Genomic DNA, 25,066 nt, shown 5'->3' with positions numbered 1-25,066 from the left:
CTTTGGTTTTGTTGATGATATGCTTTTACTAACTTTGCGTAATGGGAAAAACGCTACATAGTGGGTCGACGCTGCGTTATTCTTTTTTACTCAGTCTCCTCTTTTAGCATAAACAAATTCTTCGTTTTTTCTTACAGGGTGATTTTTTCTTTTCTATCGTTTGTTTGCGCCTTCTTATTTTATGTAAATATGTTTTAATTTTAAAGGTAAAAAAAAAGGCCTCCTTTTACTTTAACCCTATGTTATGAAAAAGGTTTGGTACATTGGTCCATGCATAAATAAGAAGTCTTTTTTTTTTGGTGTATGTATGCTAATCATTTTTATATGAACTAAATGCATGTTGTATTATTTGCAACCATTTGGATAATTCTCTTTTTTTTTAAAACAATGTAGTTATGTGGTAGGACTTTTATTAATTTTCAGAGCATTAAAAATTTTTTGTCAACTCACTTTTAAACATATCTTTTTATCTTTCTTCGTTTTTTATTTTGCCGCCTGGTTGCAAAAGAGGGATTGTTTAATTTGTTTATTAAAATGGGTTTTATATAAGGAAGTATGGAAAAAAAAAAAAGGGCTCCACCATTTACTTGTGGCATATAGAAAACATTCCTTTTCTTTTGTATCCACAGAACTGCTTATCGCATTCTTATATATGCACTTTTTATAAGAAAACTACTGCATTGTTAAGTGTTTTTTTTTTTTTAAATTATGAGGAATATTGAAACATTCACGTTCATCCATTTGGCAAGAAATGGCTACATACTTTATCTTAAAAAAAGGCTTTGAAAAAATGCGCTTATCTTTTTTTTACGAAACGTTCCTTATATGTGGCATAATAATATATTGATTATGCCATAAATTTCGTACAAAAAAAAAAAGTGCTATTGTTAAATTACTGTTTTGTATAAGAAGTTCATATAATCTTGATGAAGCATGATTTTGATCACAAAATCGCTATGATACAATTTTGTATATTTCATAAAACACGATTTTGCGGAAAATGTAAAAATATACGGATGCCCGCAATCTGCTGATCGTTCGAAGTTTTTCGAGTTTTATGGTTACTTGTATATAATTCACTGGCATGTATATGAAGATATATCAAACAATTTATACATACGTATTAAATCCTCATAAATATACGTACGCGCGCATACGTATGCATATGTTATGTTTATATGGTAAAGGGCTACTTTAAGAAAATTTTTTTTTCAAGGGGAAATATTTTTTTCAGTAAAACTTTTGAGTAAACTTTTTGAGTAAACTTTTTTCGTAAAGACTCAATAAAATGCACATTATGTTTAAACCGTACAGGTAATTTTGTGTAAATTTTATTTGTGTCATTTAAGACAGAGACGGTAATTTTTTCTAGAATTGCGAAGAATAGTTTTAAAAATAGTAAAATGCACAAATATGTTATGTAAAGTACGTTATATTTGCGCAGAACTCCTTTGTAGGTTTCTTTTCTTATCGTAATAATACACAGTATAGTGTTATTTAGTGTAAATTTGTGTCAACCCACGTATGTATACACATATGCACCCTAATATATGCTAACATACGCACGTGCATGTCCACATGTAACAGGCAGATTCCTTTCCTATATGAAGCATATATGTAACAGAACTGTTAATAATAAATGTAAACAGAAGTTTAACAAGACAAGGTCAAACGAGTTAAACACTAATTTAATAGAGATACCAAAAAAAAAAAAAAAATGGATGAAACAGAAACGACGCTTCCAGATTTGTGTAAAAAAATAATTAACACGCATAATTACTATATTGATAAGACGACGCTATATCTAAAAACAAGATGGTTTGGTTTATTGGGGTTATTTAGTTTATACGTTCTTAGGGTATATTACGTGACGGGGTTTTATGTAGTGTCATATGCGCTATCCATTTTTTTACTAAACTTGTTTTTGCGTTTTTTAACCCCTCACAATATAGAAGAAATATATGAGCAGTATGAAAATGAAAATAACGGTTTATTACTCCCCATGAAACAGACGACAGAACGAAAAAATGAGAACAATCCTGATGATAAGAAAGAGTTTAGGCCATTCTTAAGAAAACTGAACGAATTTAAATTCTGGCTGTATGCCAGTAGAGCTGTCTTGATATCAATATTTTGTACCTTTTTTCCATTTCTGGACATACCAGTATTTTGGCCCCTATTACTTTTTTACTTCATCTGTTTATTTTTTGCAACTATGAAGCAGCAGATAAAAAATATGATCAAGTTTAAGTATTTGCCGTTTAACACAGGTAAAGCTGCTTTTTAAATTTGCAGCAAATTCGTGTCCCTGCTGGAGTCGTTTGAGGCGCTATCTCTGTGTGCATAAGCACGCGGCGCGCACGTGTGTGCGCACATTTGTACATATATATTTATAAGTACATGTTTATAAGTATATGTTTAGAAGTACATGTTTATAAGTATATGTTTAGAAGTACATGATTATAAGTACATGTTTATAAGTACATGTTTATAAGTCCATGTTTATAAGTACATGGTTATAAGTACATGATTATATGTTTATGTGTTTCTTTTTCCCCTTCCCCTCATAGCTACCAAACAGACGTACGGTTCTGTGGCTCGCGGAAATAAATTCAGCAGATAGGGTACCAAACGCGTCTAGTCTAGGTTCCCCCTTTTTTTTCAGAATCTACCATTTTTATGTAATTATTATATAGCTGCTACGCAGCCGTTATATATGTACTTATATGTACATATGTATATTTTTTTTTTTTTTTTAATTCCAATCGTATTTTTAAAGAAATATTGATACAAAACAAAACTATTGTACATATTCATTTAATGTTTGTTAAAACTTTTTCTTCCTCTTTGTTTCAATTTACTTTACAGTAATTTCTTATCTTTTTGTAAATTCAATCTTTTAAATATTAAAAACTTGGATCAACAAATGAAATTTTTGTTTTAATGGAAATTGCACAGTAGCATATATTGGGTGGAACCTTTTTGTGTTCGCCTAATTTACCCGTTCATTTTGTTGCTATCTACAGCTGCGATAATTTCACAACTGTCATAATTTCTTGATGCAATTATGGCACGCCTGAACTGCCCCAACGTGTAAGCAAACCAGAAAATCTTACTCATGATTCCTTTCTTTTTTGTTTCGTTTTTTTTTTTTGTGCGAAACTTAAGAAAAGGGAAAAATGCTCCATGATGACACTTTAACATAAGAATGAAAAAAAAAAAAATACCAGATTAACAGTTACAGCGTGGGAGATATATGACTAACGCGTGGGACATACACGGAAACAAACTGTTTCAACGATTGCGTTCAAAAAGTGGAAAGATGAAAATAATCCGACGGAGCGGAAGAGGTAGAGGCGGTCGAAGTGGTCGAAGTAAGCGCTCAAAGGCTAGCCTTCCAATGCGCACCCCAAATTCTGCACACATTTTTACTCTTCTGAAACTTCGTCCAGTTGCTCAATCATTTCAAGATCACTCGCAGAGATATCATACTCTTTCATCAATCTCTCTGTGATAATTCTTTTTCTTCTTTGCGAGACAGTTTCATTGGGTGCTAATGTGTAAACGGAGTAAAGGAAGACGAAGATGATTAAGGAATTAACAGAAAAACTGGTGAAGTCTTTCTTGATGCTCACGAAGAGTTTTCCTCTGTTATATCCAAAAACGCTTAAATTTCTTTTTGGCTGTGAATTAATTACTTTATAATTTGGATTTGAGAAAAAATTTATCTCTTTTTCGTCTTTTCCTTTTTTGGAAAATTTATAATTTAAGGCGTTCCTACTGTTATTGTGATTATTATGCCCATTATTTTTTGTGCTAAAGGATAATTTCTTACAATGCTGCTCTTTCACATTGTTCCCTTTGTATGTATGGCTTATGAATGTGTTTTTAAATCGAGATATATTAAAGTTTCGTCTGGTGCCGAAAAGGTAATTCATTTTTTCGAGTCATCCGGGGGGGTCTTCCAGCACGAGCGTTTGTGGCATATGCGGGGGCTGTGTGGATTGTATTAAACGTCTGCAAAAAGATAGGTTTTACACGCGCTTATGCATCTAAAAAATATGGTTTGCGTAAATATATTCTTTCTGTAGCGGCCTTTATCACGGCATGTTTTGCTTTTCATGTTGGTCCTTCTAACGAATATAGGGGGGGAGGGGCATTAAAATAAAATCAATACTTTCACATGCTGCGTCAAATTCGCTTTCTTTTTTCATAATATTTTGGTATAACAATATATGTGCGGAAGAAAAGAAGGAAAAATGTTCAGCGCTCCTTGGGGGTGAACTTACGCGGAAGAATGGATGTGGACAGCACAGAGCAAAGGGGGAATTTATACAATTTTTCGGAGAAAAAAGTTTTTTTTTTTTTTTTCTTTGTTTATCCATTTTTGGTTTGTACTTTTCATATAGGTGGTACCGTTTGTGCAAGCCGCTTATGTAAAAAGGGATGGAAAAATTATTCTATTTATTTTATACATCACTGCAGAATTTTTGTTAAAAGGAATATGCAAATATTGGACGTTTACTTGTGAATTCATGCAGTTTTATGAGTGGCTCATTTTGAGGAAATTGCACTTAATGGAAAATGTATCCTTCCATAATCTTCATTGTAATATGTAAAGATGAATTGACTCGCCGGAAGGGAAAATCCTTCACACTTTTTCATTTAAAAATATTTTTTCACGCGACGTAGAGAAAAAGAAAAAAAAAAACTCTTTTTATGTGAATATACCACAAACCTGTGGTAACTAAAAATGCTCGCAAAAGTACAAAACGCCGTATCCGCGCACAAAATAGGAAAGTCCCAGCAACAACAAATATATAACATTAAAAAAATGTGCACTGGATTACGCCCTTGTGAGGGCGCATATATTTTGGTCCAAAGCGTTTCTGTTATTGTCAAAATGTGAGAAAGAAAAAAAAACTGCCTTTTATGTAGGTCCCCTCATTTCCCCCCTTTGAAGGGATATATACCATCCGAATTTCTATTCATTAAAGAATAAGGCCATTTGTTAAAGCATATTTCTTTTCACATTATATTGTAGCCTTTCTTTAAGAAGTTTCGGCATATGACAAATGCTAAAATATTAAAACGGTCAAAACGTTCTGTACTCAAGAAATTTATGCATTTACGAACGATGCAGTTATTTGTACTTGCACAATGAGTGGATACATATACCTGTAAGAACAATATACATATTCAAACACTTGTAAAAAGAACAGCATAAATATGAAAAGTGTACATATAAAGAAGGCAGGGAGCAAGAATTCACAAAAATTAAAAATATTCATTCTGTAGCGTACAAAAGGAGTGGGAAAATGGACGTTGCGATGTGCACATGTAAATATGCATTTCGGGATAACAGTACAGGTCTTCTTTCCCATCAGAGCAGTTGGCTCATCCGATGTGTTTATTTTGTAACCGAGTGGGTAAGTATCTGTGAATTATGGGTGCCTCTTGTTTTGTGCGTAAAAGTTACGCGTGTTCGTCCACCAGGGGATAATTACTTTCTTCCACTTTTTTATTTTTTCCGTTCATCAATTCTTCCTTGTAAGCTGCTCTCTCCATTTGACATCTCTAATGTAATCATCGACCACGAGTCCCACCATTGAAAATAAAAGTGTTATAACCGTCCCAGAAAAAATTGACACAAATATTAAATTGTGTAATCTCTTTTCCTTCTCCACCTTCGTACTCAATTCTAAAATCCTTGGATCTAGGGGAACCCTGGTCGGTGACTTCTGATTCGCATCCCCGCAGCTGTATGCTGCAATTAAGGCGCAGCATATAAACAAAATAAAGAGGGTTAATCTGTTGTTGAATGCCATGGCGTAAAATTTTTTCGGTTATTTGGTGTAAACGGGTTTGCGTCAAAATTGATATTCTTTTTACTTGTATGTCAGATTAATTCTGCCAAAAAGTTGGGAAATTTTGTCAATACTTTTTATGTTCACTTAATTTTGTAATTTTTTTTAATCTGTATAATTAGGGAGGGTCCATGTTATTGGGCAAAACAGTTTCTTTTTTTTACATAATTTAATGTTATTCATTCAAAATGTACATGCCTGAGTAAATTTACGGATGTGGCATAATAATTGCTTCATTCTGCATGCACATTTTTCAAAAGGGACCACTTAATGTCGCATATTTTGTCCTAACGGTTAACCTACTTTCAGCTGTACACATGAGATTTGGAAGTTACTTCTCATTCACGATGATGTCGAAATGGAATTTAGTGCAAAGTGCCATTTTACATATATACGCGTGTATTTATATCTGCCAAGAGATAATGGTTGTATATTTATGAATGCAGATTTCACGTTCCTTTTTTTTCCTCATTTTTGAGAGCATCCATATGTATACATTTCTCCATGAAGTGTTTATACAGGTATAAAATGCGTCTACAGAATTGAACGGCCTGTGCACCACATATTTTTCCATTTGGGAGAAGGTACAAAATGATATTTGCATGCAAAACCACATAAAATGACGTAGGAAAAGAAAAAAACATTCAATTCGTTCCGACCCTTTTGTATCACTTCTGAGGAATAATTCTTTTCATGCATTAAAATTGGAAGCGTCCTCTTTTACGAGAAGAAAAATGTTGCAAGAAAATGTTCAGCAAGTCAAAGTGATGATGAATTTTAAAGAAATTGAACTCCCGTTTGAAGAAAGAAATTTTTTTGCTCCTTAATATTAAAGCATTAATTTGAAAAATTTACATTTTGAATATATGTCAAAAGGAGTGCCAATTTGTATAATTAAGGATAACTCTACCATTCCTTACCTCCAACTGGCGCTTTCCCCAGGAAGCACTTCTTTTCACCCATCATACAAGGAGGAACATGTGAAACTTTTTTTTTTCACTTTTTCAACGTTTTTTTATGGTGCATTTTCGAAGAAGATTTCAAGCGCGTGTATGTGTACTTATGCCCAAGCAAAGGTGGAGCCAAATGTGAAGGTGGGCAAATATGAGCGTATGTCTATCCCTTGCGTTAGGGTTTCTTCATCCAATGAGAACAAAGCGGCCGCACGGTTATAACTGCTTAAGTAGAATCAGTCCATTACGCATTAAAAATAGATAAAACGGAATCGAAAAAGTGTGATCGGAGAAAGGTGGAGAAATATGCCCCTATCACATACACCCTCCTGTGGTGTACCCATAGTGATCTTCCAAAACGTGCAAAGAAGGAGATCCTTCTTTTACATAGGTTTAAATGGGAACATCACTTTTGACTTTCAAAGGTGTTTCCTATACATTTACACATTTTTCGAAAGATTTAATTTGTTACAATATAATACATAAGAAGCGGAAAAGATAGGAATTCGTAGGAGGGCGGAAGAACACGTATGTAATTTAACTGATTACCCATTTTGGAAGAAGGGGCTCCGCGAACTTTTTCCAAGGCGTATCCGTGAAATGTGCTTTGTATGTGCATATAGCATTGGCTATTAATGGGATTTCAATTTTTTTTTATAAGTAACATGTGTAGTTGCACAAAGACGTTTACATGCCAAACGCGTAATGATCCAATTATTACGCGCGTAACGGAGAAAATGGGCTTCATGGAAAAAAGGTATATTATACATATTTTGAAATAACAAAGGGAAACACTTAATATATAGGATTGAACTTTGGTTCTTCCACTGCTATGGCACCCACTCGCGTTCTTCTCAGTTAACTTCTTAACCCATTAGTACAGTAGTAGGTCATTCTAAGAAGGTGCCTTCCTTTATTTTTGTTTTAGGAGGAGGTACAATGCCCAAGTGGAAAATCGCATTTCTGGAAAAAGGAACTTTTTACTCTTTCCCTTTTAACGAGGAAAGGGTTGCAAAATGTGAACACATTTGGAGGTGTTCTTTGAGCAAATGTTTAATCGATGTGAGAATATATAAGAAGTAATTCCTTCCACAGATAGGCAAAACTACTTTAGCGCTACAACATATTGCACAAAAAGAAAACAAACGAATGATATAGCATTAAATTTTAAAGTGAATAAATTTGAGGATCATTAAAAATGTATTAACATGTTTTTTTTATGGAACACGTTACACAAATTAATTTCAGAATTGGCAACAAATAATGAAGAACAATCTAGTTAGCTAATTTGACATATATACGCCCTGAAAAGGTACACATATAAGGCTACATTAACGCATAGCGAAAAAGGAAAAAAAAAAAAAAAAACGTAAAAAAATCCCAATAAAGATTATAACACGACGTAACATATATTATGTGTGTCGCCGCAGTAAGGGTTGAGCACATTTTATGTGCAGTGATTAGGCGTGGTAATGTTTAATTTCTTTCTTGGGCCGGATCTAATCAGGTAAGGATAAACTATTCAGGTAAGCATAAAATGCACAACAGTTAAACAAGAAAGTATAAAAATTTATGAAAAAAATGGAAAAGGTGACTCTGTAACATGTATATATATATGTGTACAGGTCAAATCGTAAGAGAATTGCCACTCGTACAACTTCAAAAATTAGAAAAAAAGGGTTGTTTATTTGTTTGTTTTTGCGGTGGAAGAAACTAAATGTTTTAATTACAATTTTTCCTTTCTGAAAAAATGAATTCATTCTCAGCGATACACCTTCTGTTTAGCAGCGTCAAATTTTTTACTAATCATAATTTTTTTTTTTTTTAATTACCATTAATTAAACATGTGCATGCTCATTAGAGCCGCTTTAAGGAACAAAATGTGCACTTAGAAATTCAATTTAAATAGCCTTCTCGGGATCAGGACTGCAAAAATTAGAAGAGGTTTTTACGCTCCTGGAAAATTTGATTTAATAATAACAAAAAAAAAAAAAAAAGTAATAGTTCCATTTTGATTGCCTTCCTTTATTTGTTCAGATTATAGTTTATTGTAAAAAATATGTGTATATTACTTTCACCTGTGGGTATAAGGACAAATTTCCGAAAAACAACCGTGCACGGCGCATCTTAATTTGATCGAAAGGAGGGAAATTCTATTTTTTATGGTTCAGAATAGAGTGGGTATGTAGAAAATTGTTCCGGCTGTGATCATTTCTTTTTTGTTGTTGCAATGTTTGCAGAATTCTCCTTTGGAAGGAAACTTTTTCTTTTACCTTTAAATCGCGTTCCATTTCTTTGCTATATTTTTAATTCCTTTATTTTAGAATTGTTCTTTCTTCGTTGTTGGAGACACGGATCTTTCTTTCTTTTTTTTTCTTCTCATGCTTAGGCGCATGCTTAGTGTAGATGTTCCGAATCTGGGCACTAAAATTTTTTTGTTGTAAAAAAAAAAAAAATCATAAAATATGGCCCTTTAGCGCTATTCTAAGTTGGATATTTTTTTATTCCGTTTTCATTGTTTCCATCGAATTAACTTTGTTTGAATTTTGTCCTTTGGTCAGTCAAAGTTTTGATCTTGTCGTGCAAAGCCTTCTTTTGCACAAGAGAAGAACGTGCAAAACAATTTATATATATACATTTATATTTCAGGAAGGCAGATCAGTTGAGCAACGACCTAAATTTACTAATAAATTAATGCGCTCATTTTAACGTTTAAAGGTACAGAAAAAAAGAAACACAGTGGAGTCAATGGATCTGTTTAAATCATGAAAAGTGGGATTTACCTAGCAGCACTTCTTTACCTGTTCAACAATTTAGGTAACACACATGCATTTATATGTACATGTGTACTTATGTTAATGGTGTAAATTTATAATTTCTCGTTATTTGCGCCTAGTGGCATTATCTATATGTCCCCATTTTGGGGCTTTTATTCATATACGATCTCCTGCGTAGCTCTCCTATGTATGTGCTATAACTACTTCCCCTTTCACCCCCACATTTAGGAGCGGGGCACGGACAAAATGCAGAAGAAAGCATAAATAAAAGCGAAGGTAAAGTAAACTTCTTTTCCCTGGATTCTAATTTAAAGGGAAATAAAAAGTCGAAACATAATAGGGTGAAAAGAAGAAATGCGAAATTTTCTAACTTTTTAAACCAAAAATCGTATGTTAAAGAAACAGATAACGAAAATGGGAAAGACGTCGAAGGATCACATCCGTCTCATGATTCATCGTTTGTTAACTTAAATGATCATGTCAATGGGAAAAGTTCATCATACAGTGTTCATGTAAGGCAAAGTACACCACATAGTACTACGCAACGGAACAACGAAAAGGAAAAAGAAAATGAGAAAGCACATGGTGTTGTAAATTCTTTTGTACAAAGTCAAGAACAGAAAGAATCAAACGATTTGGTCGAAACCCACAAGTCTATAGCTGATATAAGTGAGAAACTGAAGGATGATTTTGAGTATAACCCAGTGTTTGCCATGGAGATTAATTTTGTTGACCTACATTTTTTTAAACGAATTCTGGACCTAATTCCAGAAGGCAGTAAATACCATGAATATTATGAGAAAACACTTAAACAACAGGTTACGGAACACACAGATAAGTTAAAAACCTTAATAGATTCATGCATATCTGAAAAAGAACAAATAATCATATTAGAACATGAAATTAATTATGCGAAGACGAAGTCTATAGGAACAGAAACATTAGGTAAAAAGGAAACAGAACTCTCAGAAATAACTGGAGCCTATGATACTCATATAAAAGAGTATAGGGAAAGTTTAAAGCCCAAAATAAATGATATAAAAAATCAAGCCTTTTCATTTTTGAAGGATTCCTACTGTAAGGAAAAATGTGAGCAATATGTAGAAAGATATAATACAATGCGCAGGAATTTTATATCAAGTACAGGGAATTATAAAATGGAGTCGTATATATACATTCAGAAGGCTATTAACGATTATAGAGTGATAGATAAAATGTTATCAGAAGCTAATGCACTCAATGTAGACATTCAAGAAAGTGCTAATTCGTTGAAATTGTTAGGAAAAGAAATCAATGAAATTTCCCATTTGTATAAAATTAACAGTAGTTTAATTGACGATGCAGCCCACAATTTAGAATCCATAAAGGAAGAGAAGGAATCTGACGAAATAGGTGCAGAGAAATTTGAAAATAATTCCAAATTCCTAGCAGAAAACTATTGTATTTTTGAATACATAAAAGAACTTAACGGCAAAATTAAGGAAAAATATGAAAGTAAAATAAAAAAATCTAATGAACTATTTTCTACGGTTATAGACACCTTAAGAAAAAATGCTACAGCGTTGTACGAGTCCACACTTGACAGGAGGAAGTGGTATAAAATTAAAACCGATTCAGATAAAATAAAAGACGAAGCTGGAAAAATATTCAAAAGGAATAAAAGGTTATACGACAATATTCCAGATGATGAGACAACGTCTGAAAAGTCAAAAGATCTTCAGGAGCTTATCGACCGAATGGAACAAAAATATGAATATGGCATACAAGACAAATGGGACTTCATTTCTAGTAAATACGAACATATATACGAGAATTTAAGGCAAAGGTATAAAATGGAATTGAATAATATAGAAGAACAAGAAAACAACACAATAAAAGTAAATTTATATTTGCAGAAAATAAGCAATATTAACACTGATAAAACCAGGAGAATAGATGAAACTTTCAAAAAAATGGAACAGTTTTACAAAGAAATGTTAGAATCAAGAAGTGAAATATCTAATCTGAACATAGAGTTTAAAGAAAATGTCGCAAGAATAAAACAATTGAAGGGTGAGAAATTTTCTCGTGCTTTGAATGAAGAAGAGATCAAAGCTATGTTAGAAGACATGGCAAAAAAGGCAGATGATTTAAAGAAACTTGTCTCCTTAAAAGGGAAATCAGATGTGTGCTTCACCGAAATTAATGAATTGCTCAACATAGCATCGTATGATAATATGGACGGGTTTAGCGATAAGGAGACGGTGAAAAAGGATATTAACGATCTATTCAATTCAATGAATACGAAAAACATAAATGAGCTAATAGAAGCAGTTGAAAATTTTATAACCGAAAATAAAGAGACAGCTCTGGAGAGGCTCGACAAAGCAGGACTAGAACAGAAGCTAAAAGCTGCCAAAGAAGCTTTTGCTAAATTAGATTTTGTTAGCGATGACAAACTGACAGATGTGTACACGGAAATGAGTGAAAAGGTGACTTATGCTGAAGGGATGAAAAATAAAATTGCGAAAAAACAATTCGAAAATGTTCATAACAAAATGAAAGAATTTTCGGATTCGTTTTTCACAAAATTTCATGCGCTGCAAGACAGAATGAAACAGTACACCCAGGAGGGAGACACCATAAAAAAGCATATGCAAGATAGATCCGAAAAGGAGGAGGAATATTTTAAAAATGTAAAAGTAGATGAAGATCTGCCCAAGAAAGAAATAAATGTGCAAGAATACACTAAAGATGAGCAAAATTTTTCCAGAGAGAGAGATAAAATATTCGCCGAAATTACCCACGTGGTGGAAGTCATAAATAAAATTGACAGCCAATTAAACTATTACGGTGTTATTGAAAAATATTTTCCCCTCATCAGCGATAAAAATGAAGTTTCAAAAGTTAAAGCATTAAAGGAAAAAATTATTAGTAATCGTTTGAGAGACAAAATATACCAGTACGAGATCGAATTCAGGAAGCAAACCAGTGCAGTAGAAGATATCGTGTCAAATATTCAAAGTTTAAATAGGGCAATAAATTCACTTAAACGTTTAAATGATAGCATAAACAACTGCAATAAGTATAACGAGGATATTGCTCTTTTCAGAGACAAAGTAAAAACTCTACGAGAAGAGATACACAAGGAAATTACCGAAACGGAGAGAGATAAAATGGTGGGAGAAAATACCAAGGCGTTCCTTTTAACAAGTTTAACAGACAAAATGAGAAAGCTAAGAGAAGAATTGCACGATAATAGACTAAACATTTTAGAAATTAAAAACGAGAATCTTCTGAAGTTTTACTCAAAATCGAAGTCGCAAATTCATTTGAGCAAGGACCAAAAAGGGCGACAAGATCCTTTGAATAGAATTGACGAATGGAAAGAAATCAAAAAGGAAGTAGACGAACTATATGTTATTTACGAGATGATTAGCCAAAATAAAGTTACGCTATTTAAAAACAGCTCTGTTAGTTATATAGAGGCAATGCATCGCGATATAAACAACGTTGTTCACAGCATAACAAGCAATAAAAATGAAATTTTGAAGTCCGTAAAAGCAATAGAAGATAAACTAAACCTCGTTGAACGGAATGAAGATTATAAGAAGGTTAGAAATACGGAAAATTCGGAACAAATAGAAGCCATAAGGGGATCCATCAGCAAACTCAACGAACTGGTCAACAAACACATCGGCGCAATGACCGCACTGGAGATAACATCAAAGAGTTTAAAGATTAATGCCAAGGAAAAGGAAAACGAAGACGATCTGGAGGGGCTAAATAAGGTGAAGGGACAAATGAAGGATATTTATGAAAAGCTAAAAAAGATATCGGAAGAACTAAAGAAAGAAACAGGAAACGAATTGAAGGAAGCACAGGAAAAAGTAGACAATGTGGAATTAGAATTTGAGAAGAAGATTATTGGGCACATTTTAGAACAGATTACAGTAGAAAAGGACAAAGCTCAAAAGAGTGTTGAAGAAATGAATTCTCTCAAGAATAAAATTAAAAACTTGATAAATAAAACAGCTGATGAATCGCAGAATGAATCAATCACATCGAGTATTACAAAGCATTTAGATAATGCAAGGAGGTATGAGAATAAAATAAAACAAAATGAAGCAGAATCAATTGATTTGAGGAATATAGCGAACAAACTGGAGATATTCGATGAGGTGAAAAAAATGATTCAGCAGGCTAACAGGAATTTGCAAAGTGCTATAGAAGCCAATGCTGGTATAAGCAAGGAGCTGAATGAACTTAAGGGCGTTAAAGAATTGTTCATGTCAACGAATTATCGTAGCATTTTAAAATATATAAAGGAAAATTCCAGCGAATCTGTCCGTTTTAGTCAGTTAGCCAATCAAGAATTTAGAAAAGGAGAAAGTGAAGAGGAAAACGCAAGAGCCAGATTGGAGGAGGCACAGAAGTTAAAGGAACAGATTGTGAACGATTTAGACTACAGTCACATAGCTGATAAGGTAAAAAAAATTGAGGGAATCAAAAGAGAAATTTTAAGGATGAAAGATAGTACACTTACATTTTGGGAAGAGTCAGAAAAGTATAAACAAATGTGCTCTTCACATTGGGAAAATACTAAACAAGGGAAGAAAAAAATTGAGAATTTAGAAAATAATGGGGATGGAGGAAAAGCCAGAATAATGAATAGTCAAATGGACGAGGTAAATGGTTATGTTGTCAGAGCTGAGAACGCCTTTCACGAAGTGGTAGAGCGGGTAAACAAAACTGAAGTCTTATATAAATCCCTCCTAGATTATGGAACTAAGATGGAAAACCTGTTTAACGAATCTTTAATGAAAGAAATCAAAGTGAAGTGTCAAAAAAAACATGCTGATGCGGAACAAATATTCAGCCAAATTAGAAGCATAGATGGCAGAATTAAAGGGCGAGTGACTGAGAACCAAAGAAAAATAGAGGAATTGAAGGAAAAAGGCAAAATAGAGAAAAAGGAATTTACGCAGCTTAACGATATTGCCACCAGGTCGTTATTAGAAATAGATAATTTCAGAAAACAACTTGACATCGTTTTATCAAACATTGAAAGGGTGAAAAAAAATGCACTTCAATATTTTGATGCGGCTGATAAATCAATGAAGTCCGTTTTGCCTATAAGTGAATTGAATGCCGAATATTCCCTAAATAAAATAAAAGCTGCTAATGGATCTTATGAGAAAAATTTGGAAATCGTTAAAAATGAAATGAGTAATATCAATATGGCAGAAGGAAGTCTGATCGACATAGAGAAAAAAATAATTGAGATAGAAAATAACTTGCTAAGAACGATGGGAAAATATGAAGAAGGATTACTCCAAAGGATTAAGGAAAATGCCGATAAAAGGAAAAGTAATTTCGAATTAATACGAAGCGAAATAAACGCCTTGGTGGATCCAAGGACGTCTATTTTTATTAAATTAAAATTGAAGGAATATGACATGACCGGCGATTTAAAAAATTACGGTGTTAAAATGAATGGCATTCATGAAGAATTTACCAAATTGTACAATTTGATAGAAACCCATTTATCCAATGTTTCAGATTATTCTGTGACCTTTGAGAAGGCCCAAAATTTAAGGGAACGAGCAAAGAAGGAAGAAAAACATCTGAGAGAAAGAGAGGAGGAAGCGATGAGACTTCTGAATGATATTAAAAAGGTGGAATCGTCAAAACTGCTACAAAAAATGATGAAAAAGATGCGCGCCGAATATGAAGGTATGACAAGGGACCATGCAAGCGTTAGTAAGCATGTACAGGATATGAAGACAATTGTCGATAAGCTCAAAACATTGAATGATTTAAGTGAATGTTCGAGTATGGTAAACAATCTAGTAAGTATAGTTAAAAAGGTTAAGGAGTCGAAAGACGCCGACTATAAGAGAGAAGCGAAAAGCATGTATGAAAGTATGGTAACTCTGGCAAATTATTTCCTAAGGGATGATGCAAAAATTTCATCAGGAATGGAATTCAATGCGGAAATGAAATCTAATTTTACGACAGACTTAGAGTCCGAGATATTTTCGGTAGTATCAAATTCGAATAAACTTTTAAAAAAAATTGAAGAGGATTCAAATGATGTAATACAAAAACAAAGAGAAAGTGAACAGCTAGCTAAAAATGCTAGTGATATTTATAATGTAATAAAACTAAAAAATGAATTTAACGAAAAATGGGAAGAAGCCAAGAACAAAGAAAGGGTCGTTTCAGAAAAGATAAGAGAAGCATTAAAAAGATTGAGGCAAGTGGTAGGAAAGAAATGCCACTTTGAAAATTTCCATACGTTACTAGACAATACAGAGGAGTTGGCAAATTTAAAGGAAATGGATCCTGTCTATCAGGTTAAGAAGAGAGATGCGCCGAAAGAATCGGTGTTGCAAGAAATGAACAACGATATGAGCATGTATAGTAACTCCATAGCACAGTTGGAAGGAATACTCTTATCAGCCAGGGAATCTAAAGAAGACACTGAAAAATTGGAAAGAGCCAATGTCGAAATGGGAAATATTAGTGAAAAAATAAGCATAATAGATTCAAAGGTTATGGAAATGAACCCAAGTATTGATGAATTGTACATATTGGGAAAAAACTGTGAGTCTCACTCGATTTTCCTAATCAGGCGTGCTGTGAACATGAGAACCTGCAAAATATTAAGAATGATAACTAAACAGAAGGAAAACACTGAAAAGTCTGTAGACTACATTAAGACTAATTTGTCCTCCACAGATACTTATGTCGAAACATTGAAAAAGTTTTACCATAATAAGCTTACATTTAGCAACGCATCCGAAAATGTGAAAAATGCAGATAAATATTTTCTAAATTTCGAAAAACATGAAAAGGAATCTTTAAACACGATAAGCAATATAAAAGGAGAATTATATTCATTCCATCAAAATAGTGATATTCACATTGTAGAAGGAGGCGTCCAAAATCTTTTGGCACTTTATGGTAAGCTGAAGGAGGAAAAAAAACAAATGGATAATTTTTACAGAAATATCAGTGAAACTAAGCTGAAGCAACTGGAACAAAGTTCTGACGTGTTTAAGCCCCTCTTAGAATTACACAAACGCTTGAATGAAACGAATAATAAGGCTTTGCTGGAGAAACAGAAGAAACTGAAAAGCGTGGAAGACAATCTGCATCGTATAGAAGCTGAGCTGATTAAAAATTCCCTTAAATACACCCCAGAAAGTGTGCAGAATATTAACAACATATACGACGTTATGGAAGCTGAAGTGAAAAAGCTGGAAGAAATTGATCGTGATTTTAGCTATAATTCTCAATATGTGGAAGAGTACAAGAAGCAATTTTCCATTTTAATCGACAAAACGTACACCCTAATGAATGACATCGATATTTTCAAAAAGGAAAACAATTACAATTTAATGGAAGTAAGCACAGAAAAGATACACAGAGAAAGTGATTACATAGAAAAGATCACCAATAAGCTAGTAGAAACAAAAACGGAGTATGAAAAGATCCTGGAGAATATAAAACAAAACGATGATATGCTACGCAATATTCTTCTCAAAAAAGGAAGTGTTATCGAATTCCTTGAAAATATAAAGAAGAAAAAGGAATTTATATTAAATGACTTATATGCACAGGAATTATTGCTCAAAATAGCGGAAAAATTAGATGAGATTAAGCATAATGTGACAGATAAACTGAGTAGTTATAAAATTCATGAAAAAATGCAAACAATGTCCAAGAATCTCCTGGAAAAAAAAAGCAAAATGATGAATGATATTTCTATTTATGATTTGGAGAGAGAAGCGAAGGAAATAGACAGGGATGTTAAACAAATAAAAGATGATGCTAAAATACTTAATAGTGTTTTAGAAGATGCTATTAATAAGAGGGGAGATATGGACGCATTCTTCAATCAGATATCTTTAGATAAAAATCCCAGTGAATATAAATCTGCAGAAAAGCACATGAAGGAAGCAAGTGAAATAATTCACCAATTAGAAGTAATACTTCGAGGAATAGATCAACTAGTAAAGGATGAGCGCATATTATCAGAAATGAATCATAAAAAAAGTGATATAGAGAAGGAAAAGACAATTAGGACTTTGGGAATTAGTGAACATAATAGAAAAGCAGAGGAAGAAGGGGTATATGGGTTAGATGATGCGGAAAGTACACCACCCACGGATCAAACCGAGATGAGTGACGGTACCAGAAGTGATGAACATGATATACCTACACAGAACACCGAGGATGGTATCGATCAGGATATGTCAGATGCCAGTGATGAAGCGGATATTTCGAACAGAAAGTTTAATTCTGATAAGGTCAAATACATAGGAGCATTCATTTTACTTTTTTCTTTCGGGGTAATAGTGGTTATTATGATAAATCAAAAAGATGACCCAGAGGAAGCTGATATTGGCAAGGAAAGGAAAACAAAAAATGGCAACGAAGCGGATGAAGCGTTTGAAATTACAGACAACATAAACCTAGGAAACAAAGAAGAAATCATTGATGTTTGTTTCGTTGATCCTGATGAGTAAAAAATGGAGACTACATTGATGCGCTCTAATTTGGCGTCTCTTCTGAAGGGGCACTAATTAGAAGTATATTTTCCATGCTTGGGCATATACGTATGGGTATGTACACACACGGGTGCCAATGTGTGCAGATGAATGTAGACATTACGTCCTTTTTTTTTTTGTTTTTTTTACTATTATTTTAAGAGTTGGTCAAAAATATTTTTATTATTTTTTTTTTTTTTGTAAATGTTGAACGAATATTTTCGAAAAAGTATCAGCTTGTATCCAAAGAAGTAGTAAATCGTTTGAATGCAACTTTGGTTTTCTATTACAGCATTTTTGGTTCTTAAAAGTCTTCGGGTATGTCCACTAGGAAAAACGTATATGCCTGTGTTCTAGTTCGTATTTCTTTAATGGGATTGTATATAATGAAATATGTTAAAGGAACATTGAAAAAAAGGGGGGCGTGAAATAAAACAAAAAAAGGGATGTGAAATGGTGAAAAAATTTCAGCAACAGGCATAGTCATGAGGGTGTTGCCTTAATTCCTATTAAATTTTGAGCAACATAGAAAAAATTGAATTTAGGATAATAGAATATAACGTGGCATCCTTATAATGGTGAATTTGGATTAGCCGTCGTTTATTTGAATCCATACAAAGCCAGTAGAGTTAATATGTCACCCCTGCTTCTAGAAACGTGCAGAAAAAAAAATAATTAAATAAAATAAATATAGGAGAAGCTCAAAATTTATTTAAAAGTATAAACATGAAAAGTTCATTGTGGCACCCCCGTAGACATCAATTCTGACATATATAATGCGTTTTATGTTTGCATTCAGAATAAAGAAGATTCTATTGTCTTATTTAGCTACATTGAAGTGATAAGATGGAAACGTTCACTAATACGTAAAGTGCAGTGTGCAACAATAATTGGACAAAATTATGGAGGAAAAAAAAAAAACAAGTAAAACTATTTATAAAAATACAAATTACATAATCTATTATTTTATTTATTATCCAAAAAAATGGACTTTGTAAAAGAGAGCTATAGAAAATTTCTGTAATGAATAATTTTACTTTGATTGATGTTGTGTCAGGGTATGGAGAAGAAGTTTCAGAACGCTTGGTAAAAAGAATCGATGGCTATTAATTTTTGTCCACGTGGGGAATTATACCTAGTTGTAAAAGTTTAATACACTAACTTACACAAGGGGGAAAATAGAGGCAAACATAAATTTAGGCATTCATATATATATATATACAGTTGCGTAAACATGCGTACTTAAACAGCTTAATGGTTAAGCCCTATCTCACTAATTTTCACTGCAATTGGGGGGCGCACACGTAAATTGTCTAAAAGTTCATTGGCCCTATTTTCTTAGCCTAAGTTTCTGGATAAGTTCACCTCGTTCTAATTAAAATATGAAGCTGTGGGGCTGATTTTCAATTTGCCTAAATGATATTTGGTTATTATTATTATTTTCCCGTATAAATGTTTTGTGAATATTGATTCACGAGATAACTATCGAAATAAAATTCCCCCCTAGTTTAGGGTTTTGAAGAATTTATTTTTCAAACACGTTCATAAGAAAAATCGTGTAAATTTCGCGCGATATGCGTTTAACTCGAGCGTTTATGTTTATTGTTTCTCCAGGTAACAGTAAGTTAAGCTAATTGCTGAGGTGGTCTTCTGCTCCCACTTTTTTTGTCACAAGTTATGGAACAATGCCCCTCCTCGTGCGTATTTTGCATGGCACAGATTGATAATTTCCTTTTCTTTCTCCCCAAAAAAACAAAACGGTGAAACTGTTTTTTTAGGATGCACATTAGAGTCAAGTGCAAAAAAAAATTAATCTCATTTTATCAAGCAGTTTATGGTACACTTAGAATTTATAGTTAAGGAGATCGCTTATGGAATAGTTTTGAATTTTCCGCGTGTAATATAAACGTTTTTTTTTTCTGTGTTTACCCATTTAAGAACACGCTTATGGTTTGCCTCCCCTTTCCATTTCATGTATCCTTTATAATGCAAAAAGTACACATGAAGGATAATATGTAAAGATGAAATTGCAAATGAAAGGACAAGAGCGTGAACAATGTTTCATGCAAAGGTTTAAATAATGAACAGTAGCACTTATTTGTTAAAAGCATAATGTATTCCTTTAAATTCGTAAGAAGGTGAAAGAAAATAGGATTCAGTCTTTCTTTTTAAAATATGAAGAAACCAAATTATTGGACAGCCTCTTTTGGTCTATGGCTTGCATCTCTTGGTAACAGCAATATGGATGCCCATGGGGGCACCTGTCTTAATATGTAACCCGGGGCGTATGCTTCTCCCTTCCTGGTACGCTCGATTTTCTAGTAAGTCATGTCTACTTTGGCAAACTATCTTCCAATTTTCCGTTCACCTATAGATTTAAATCGAGGGAAAAACACGTTGCATAATAGAAAAAAACATTTTGAAGAGTCGAAATTTTTATCATTCGATCCGAATTTGAAGAGAAACAAAAAGTTCAAGCCTAATGACGTAAAGAGGGAAAGTTTTAGAAGTCTGGAAACAGACAGTGCTTAGCAGTTTGATAAAGAAATTAGCAAAGGAAATAGGCAGCATTCAACGGGAATAACCGAATCTGATAGTTCTTCATTTCTAAGTTTAGGAAGTGTTAGTCTCAAAAATGAACCCCCTGACGATGATGAGGTTGAAGTGGTTTTAAAAATCGAGAACGTGCTAAGTGATACGGAAAAAGATTCAGATAGATTGCAGAAAAATCAGGGATCCGATGTGCAAAACGAAAAATTGGTATCGAAATATAAAGTCGTTTTAGAGGATTATGCCAGTCGACTGATAGGATATAGTCCATATTTCTCGATGGAGATTGATTATGTCAATCTGCAATCTTTAAAAGAAATTAGATACCTCATTCCTGAGGGGAAAGAATAACACACGTTCTACAATGAGAAGATGGATAAAAAAGTCACAGAGTACACAGATAGATTAAACGAACTGATGAAAAACCTCTTTAAAGAAAAGAGTGAAATAAGAAAAATGAATGCTATCATAAGCATTTATAATGAGGGTTCTACAGAAATCAAGGAAGAGGATGAAAATGTAAAAAATTAAAATTAGCAAAGGAGAAATACCAAGAGTACTTAAAAGTTTATAATGATGACATAAGACCTATTGTAGATGACATTAGAAATAAGGCATATGACCATTTGAAACGATCGAGCTGTATCCACCAGTGCAATGCTTATCTTCTGAATTATGCGCGTCTTCTTAACAAATATATACGTAGCATTGTAGATACTACTGATCAGTCCGTTCTTACGGTCGTTAAAAGTATTAATGATTATAATTCTCTGGACAAACTATTAGAGCATGCACAAAAAGAGAATATAAACATAGAAGAGGATGTCTACCTTTTGAAGCTATTAGGCCAAGAAATAAAGGAGCTTAACTATCTGTATGTTATTAACAGGTCGCTAATTAATCACGCTAATAAAGTTTTACTGTACATGAAGGAAAATGGTATATTATTTGATACGAAGGAAGATAAAATACTAAAAAGTACAAAAGAGCTAATTAACAACTATTGTGTGTTCCATCATCTGATGATTTTGAATATTCCAATTAAAAAGATATACGAAGAAAAAATAAAAGAGTCTAATGATTTATTTTCCACAATTACGAAAAAGTTGAAAGATGAAGGTGATAAATTAACCGATTCTGTATTTTCTGAAGAGGAAAGTAATAAAATTCTGAAGTCGTCCGAAGAAATTGTTCAATATGCAGAAAGAATACTTGGGGAAAATAAAAAGAAACGAGACTTTTTTAAAAAGTATCGTGAAATAATAACGAAGCGTCGTTTGGAAGCATTGCAATATGACTTTAGTTATCAGGAAGAAATGAAGGAAGAAATATTAAACAGGGCTCAGTTAATCTATAGAATATATAATAAAGTGTTCCATGTGAACAAAAATAATCATTTAAAAAAATTAAACGAAATAGCCCAGTACACGGATAGCATAGTAAAGGGAAACTTACTGTTGGAAAAAATATCTGCAATTAGTAAGGAGAAGAATCTTGTAGAGCAAAATAAGACAGCCTTGGAAAATCCCCATGAACGTCTGATATCTACTAAGGACGACTTCATTGAAATAGAAATAGAGGTGGAAAACCCCTCTATGGTGGAAGAATTGAAGGAAAAGGAAGAGAAGCTTGCAAGATACCCGGAATAAATTAAAGAAAAAATTAACGACATGATAAAGAAAATGCACAAATTAAAGGAAGTCATCGTTTTAAGAGATAAGGGAAGTGAAGATGTCATCACTATTAACGAATTACTGAATCGAAGGTTGGATGTCAATCTGGATGAATTCATAAGTAAAAAGGACAGAGCCAATGATGATATTAATTCTATATTTAAAACATTGTACAGCGAAGACGTATATGATCTTATCGAAACGGTTGGTACGTGTGTTCGTGAAAAGAGAGAAATTGTAGACGAGAAGTTTTCTGTTGAACAAATTGACCAATTGGAACGGCATCACCGTGAAATAACGGGAGCTCATACCAAATTAGACACCCTGACTCACGAAAAATTGATACATGCTTATGATAAGTTAACAGCAGAAGTCAACAATACCGAAAATCTTAAAAATGATCTTGTGAAAAGGATGAGCGAAGATTTATACAACAAAATGAAAGAATCTTTGGAATCATTTAAAACTGAGTACGATCAGTTAGTTCAAAATATGGCGGAATACGAAAGGGAAGAAAAAATATTAGAACAGAGTATGGAGGAAGCTTTGAAAAACGAAGAAGAACACTTCAACACGTTACAAGTGGATGGACAAGCTCTCAAAGACACATACAACTGTACAGTATTCGACAAACTGAAGGGTAGTCTTTTACAGAGGGAACTCGAATTGTCACAAAAAATGGACCACATCAAGGGTCTGGTAACTCATATCGAGAAGCTTCTAAAATATTATAGGAATTTGGACAAGTACTTTTATTTACTCGGTGATAGTAATTATGTAGAACGAATAGAAGTATTAGCACGAAATATTCAACCCGAAATGATGAATAAAAATATAAGTATTGAACATGACAGCTTTGAAAGAAGCAGAGAATCTATAAATAAGCCCCTCAAAATAATCGAATGTTTAAACAAAACCATACATTTTCATAACCACTTAAACAGGAGCATAAACGAATGTGAAGACATTAATAAATCGATCAACCATTTAAAAGGAAAAATAGTCTCGTTAAAGGGTGAACTACAAAAAGAAATTGATGAGATTCGATCATCTGATCTGATAAGTGAAGCTGTAAAAATTGAAGTACTAGCAAAGTTGGAAGCAGAACTGGGAAGTGTAAAAACCAAATTAGATGAAACCCACATGGATGATTTTCTCATAAAATCAACAGATTTGAAGAAATTCTACAGTGATTCAAAAATCGATTTACACGAAAAGAGGCAAGAATACCCTGTGCACGATTTTTTAGAAAAAGTAAATGACTGGACAGAAATTAAAATGGCAGTCAACAAATTATATCATTATTATAGTACATTTGAAGACAATAAGGTTAAACTAATTATAACTAATTCGTGCATATACTTAGAATCAATATACAACCTTATAAAAGATTTGATACAAAAAACATGGGAGAAGAAGGACGAAATGACTGAGATATTTTCTTCAATTTCGAAAGATAACTCAAGTATGTACGAAGATGCTAAAAACTTTTTTGATAGCGTCGTTAAATCCATTGACACAGTAACTCAGACGATTAGAAATATGGAGAAATTGATAAAGGAAAATGAAACCATAATAGAAGAATTGAAAGATCAACGCTGGAAGTTACAGAATGTAGGGAATGCACCTACCGATTTAGAAAAATTAGAAGTAAACAAAATGACGCCAACAAAATTGGAAACATTATCATTGGAAAGAGTCGAACGTGGGAAACTAAAGGATGATGCAACTGATTCTACACTTAAGGACGATAAAGAAACAGATAACGTGAAGGGAGAAGAGACAAAACAAGAAAACGTTATGGTGACGGAGGGATCACATCGGCAAACAGAAGTTTACACGAGTATCGTTTTCAAAAATGACAAAAACCATCAAGAATCAGAAAAAATAGATGAGAAAAAGTCAATAAAACCAGTAAGCACCGGGAAGAATGTAGGACACAGCAGTTATTTAAACAATAATAATAGTAACAAGGATAGTAACATACATAGCTCGTATACACCAGGTGGATATAACACTCCAAATGATAATCACAATACTAATGTATTTGGGGATGATAAAAATGAAGAAACGAAAGAAAATAGAAATTATGTTTTATTTGTCTATGTAGGAGGACTGCTTAGTGCTTTTTTCATTTTTATTGGTCCTGTCTTGTATTTGTTAAATAGAAAAATACGTATAGCGGGGGTCGGAAAAAAGAGTGACAAAAAAAATCCAACCACTTAAGACACCAAAATTAAGGTATTTGACGAAACATATAATTCAAGACGTCATGCAAAAGATGAGGTTATTGATGTGTCCTTTGTCGATATGGGAGATAATTTATAATAAGGAGATAAATCATTACATTGACAAATGGATCATTATACGGAATAAAGAACGTGAAGAAGTAAATATATGTACGCATCTTATATTCCCCTTCTGAGGTTTCTACGATTAGCATATCAAAGAAACGTAGTAACAAAACTGTTCCCATTTATAAGACCAGGGATTTTTCCAGATGGATGCGAAACGCTTGTAGTTACATCGAACTGGTTTGCAAAAATGTATGATATACACGGAAAAGAAGTGATTTCTAAAATGATTGAAAGATGAATTGAGTTGTAAATATTACATTGACAAGGAACATTTGAAAATAATTTCATTTTTATTGGTTGTGCAATATGGAGGGGAGGGTGCACATATGAGTATTACTTCTCAGTTCGATTG

General features: G+C 33.1%; 7 protein-coding genes across 7 annotated transcripts; 5 read left to right on the top strand and 2 right to left on the bottom strand.

Annotated features, from left to right (window-relative positions):
* Nucleotides 1–1,717: 1,717 nt before the first annotated feature.
* C922_01468 (hypothetical protein) lies at nt 1,718–2,623 on the top strand (the record flags this gene model as incomplete). Its single annotated transcript, XM_008817071.1, has 2 exons — nt 1,718–2,270; nt 2,571–2,623. 2 exons carry the CDS (start codon nt 1,718–1,720, stop codon nt 2,621–2,623), a joined length of 606 nt encoding a protein of 201 aa, XP_008815293.1.
* An 805-nt stretch (nt 2,624–3,428) lies between these two features.
* On the bottom strand, nt 3,429–3,938 carry C922_01467 (hypothetical protein; the record flags this gene model as incomplete). Its single annotated transcript, XM_008817070.1, has 1 exon — nt 3,429–3,938. The coding sequence occupies one exon, from the start codon at nt 3,936–3,938 to the stop codon at nt 3,429–3,431; it is 510 nt and encodes a 169-aa protein (XP_008815292.1).
* A 1,599-nt stretch (nt 3,939–5,537) lies between these two features.
* On the bottom strand, nt 5,538–5,828 carry C922_01466 (hypothetical protein; the record flags this gene model as incomplete). The annotated part of the gene is made up of 1 exon (XM_008817069.1): nt 5,538–5,828. One exon carries the CDS (start codon nt 5,826–5,828, stop codon nt 5,538–5,540), a length of 291 nt encoding a protein of 96 aa, XP_008815291.1.
* A 3,757-nt stretch (nt 5,829–9,585) lies between these two features.
* Nucleotides 9,586–18,113, top strand: C922_01465 (reticulocyte-binding protein 1; the record flags this gene model as incomplete). The annotated part of the gene is made up of 2 exons (XM_008817068.1): nt 9,586–9,637; nt 9,826–18,113. The coding sequence occupies 2 exons, from the start codon at nt 9,586–9,588 to the stop codon at nt 18,111–18,113; spliced, it is 8,340 nt and encodes a 2,779-aa protein (XP_008815290.1).
* A 2,196-nt stretch (nt 18,114–20,309) lies between these two features.
* C922_01464 (hypothetical protein) lies at nt 20,310–21,035 on the top strand (the record flags this gene model as incomplete). The annotated part of the gene is made up of 3 exons (XM_008817067.1): nt 20,310–20,364; nt 20,509–20,658; nt 20,752–21,035. The coding sequence occupies 3 exons, from the start codon at nt 20,310–20,312 to the stop codon at nt 21,033–21,035; spliced, it is 489 nt and encodes a 162-aa protein (XP_008815289.1).
* Nucleotides 21,036–21,056: 21 nt separating this feature from the next.
* On the top strand, nt 21,057–22,333 carry C922_01463 (hypothetical protein; the record flags this gene model as incomplete). Its single annotated transcript, XM_008817066.1, has 2 exons — nt 21,057–21,203; nt 21,227–22,333. 2 exons carry the CDS (start codon nt 21,057–21,059, stop codon nt 22,331–22,333), a joined length of 1,254 nt encoding a protein of 417 aa, XP_008815288.1.
* A 21-nt stretch (nt 22,334–22,354) lies between these two features.
* C922_01462 (hypothetical protein) lies at nt 22,355–24,583 on the top strand (the record flags this gene model as incomplete). The annotated part of the gene is made up of 1 exon (XM_008817065.1): nt 22,355–24,583. One exon carries the CDS (start codon nt 22,355–22,357, stop codon nt 24,581–24,583), a length of 2,229 nt encoding a protein of 742 aa, XP_008815287.1.
* Between the last annotated feature and the right edge of the window lie 483 nt (nt 24,584–25,066).

Source organism: Plasmodium inui (assembly GCF_000524495.1).
Source record: "Plasmodium inui San Antonio 1 unplaced genomic scaffold supercont1.5, whole genome shotgun sequence".
NCBI lineage: Eukaryota > Apicomplexa > Aconoidasida > Haemosporida > Plasmodiidae > Plasmodium > Plasmodium inui.
Note: the sequence above shows the minus strand (reverse complement) of the source record. Positions and strands in the feature narration are given on the sequence as shown.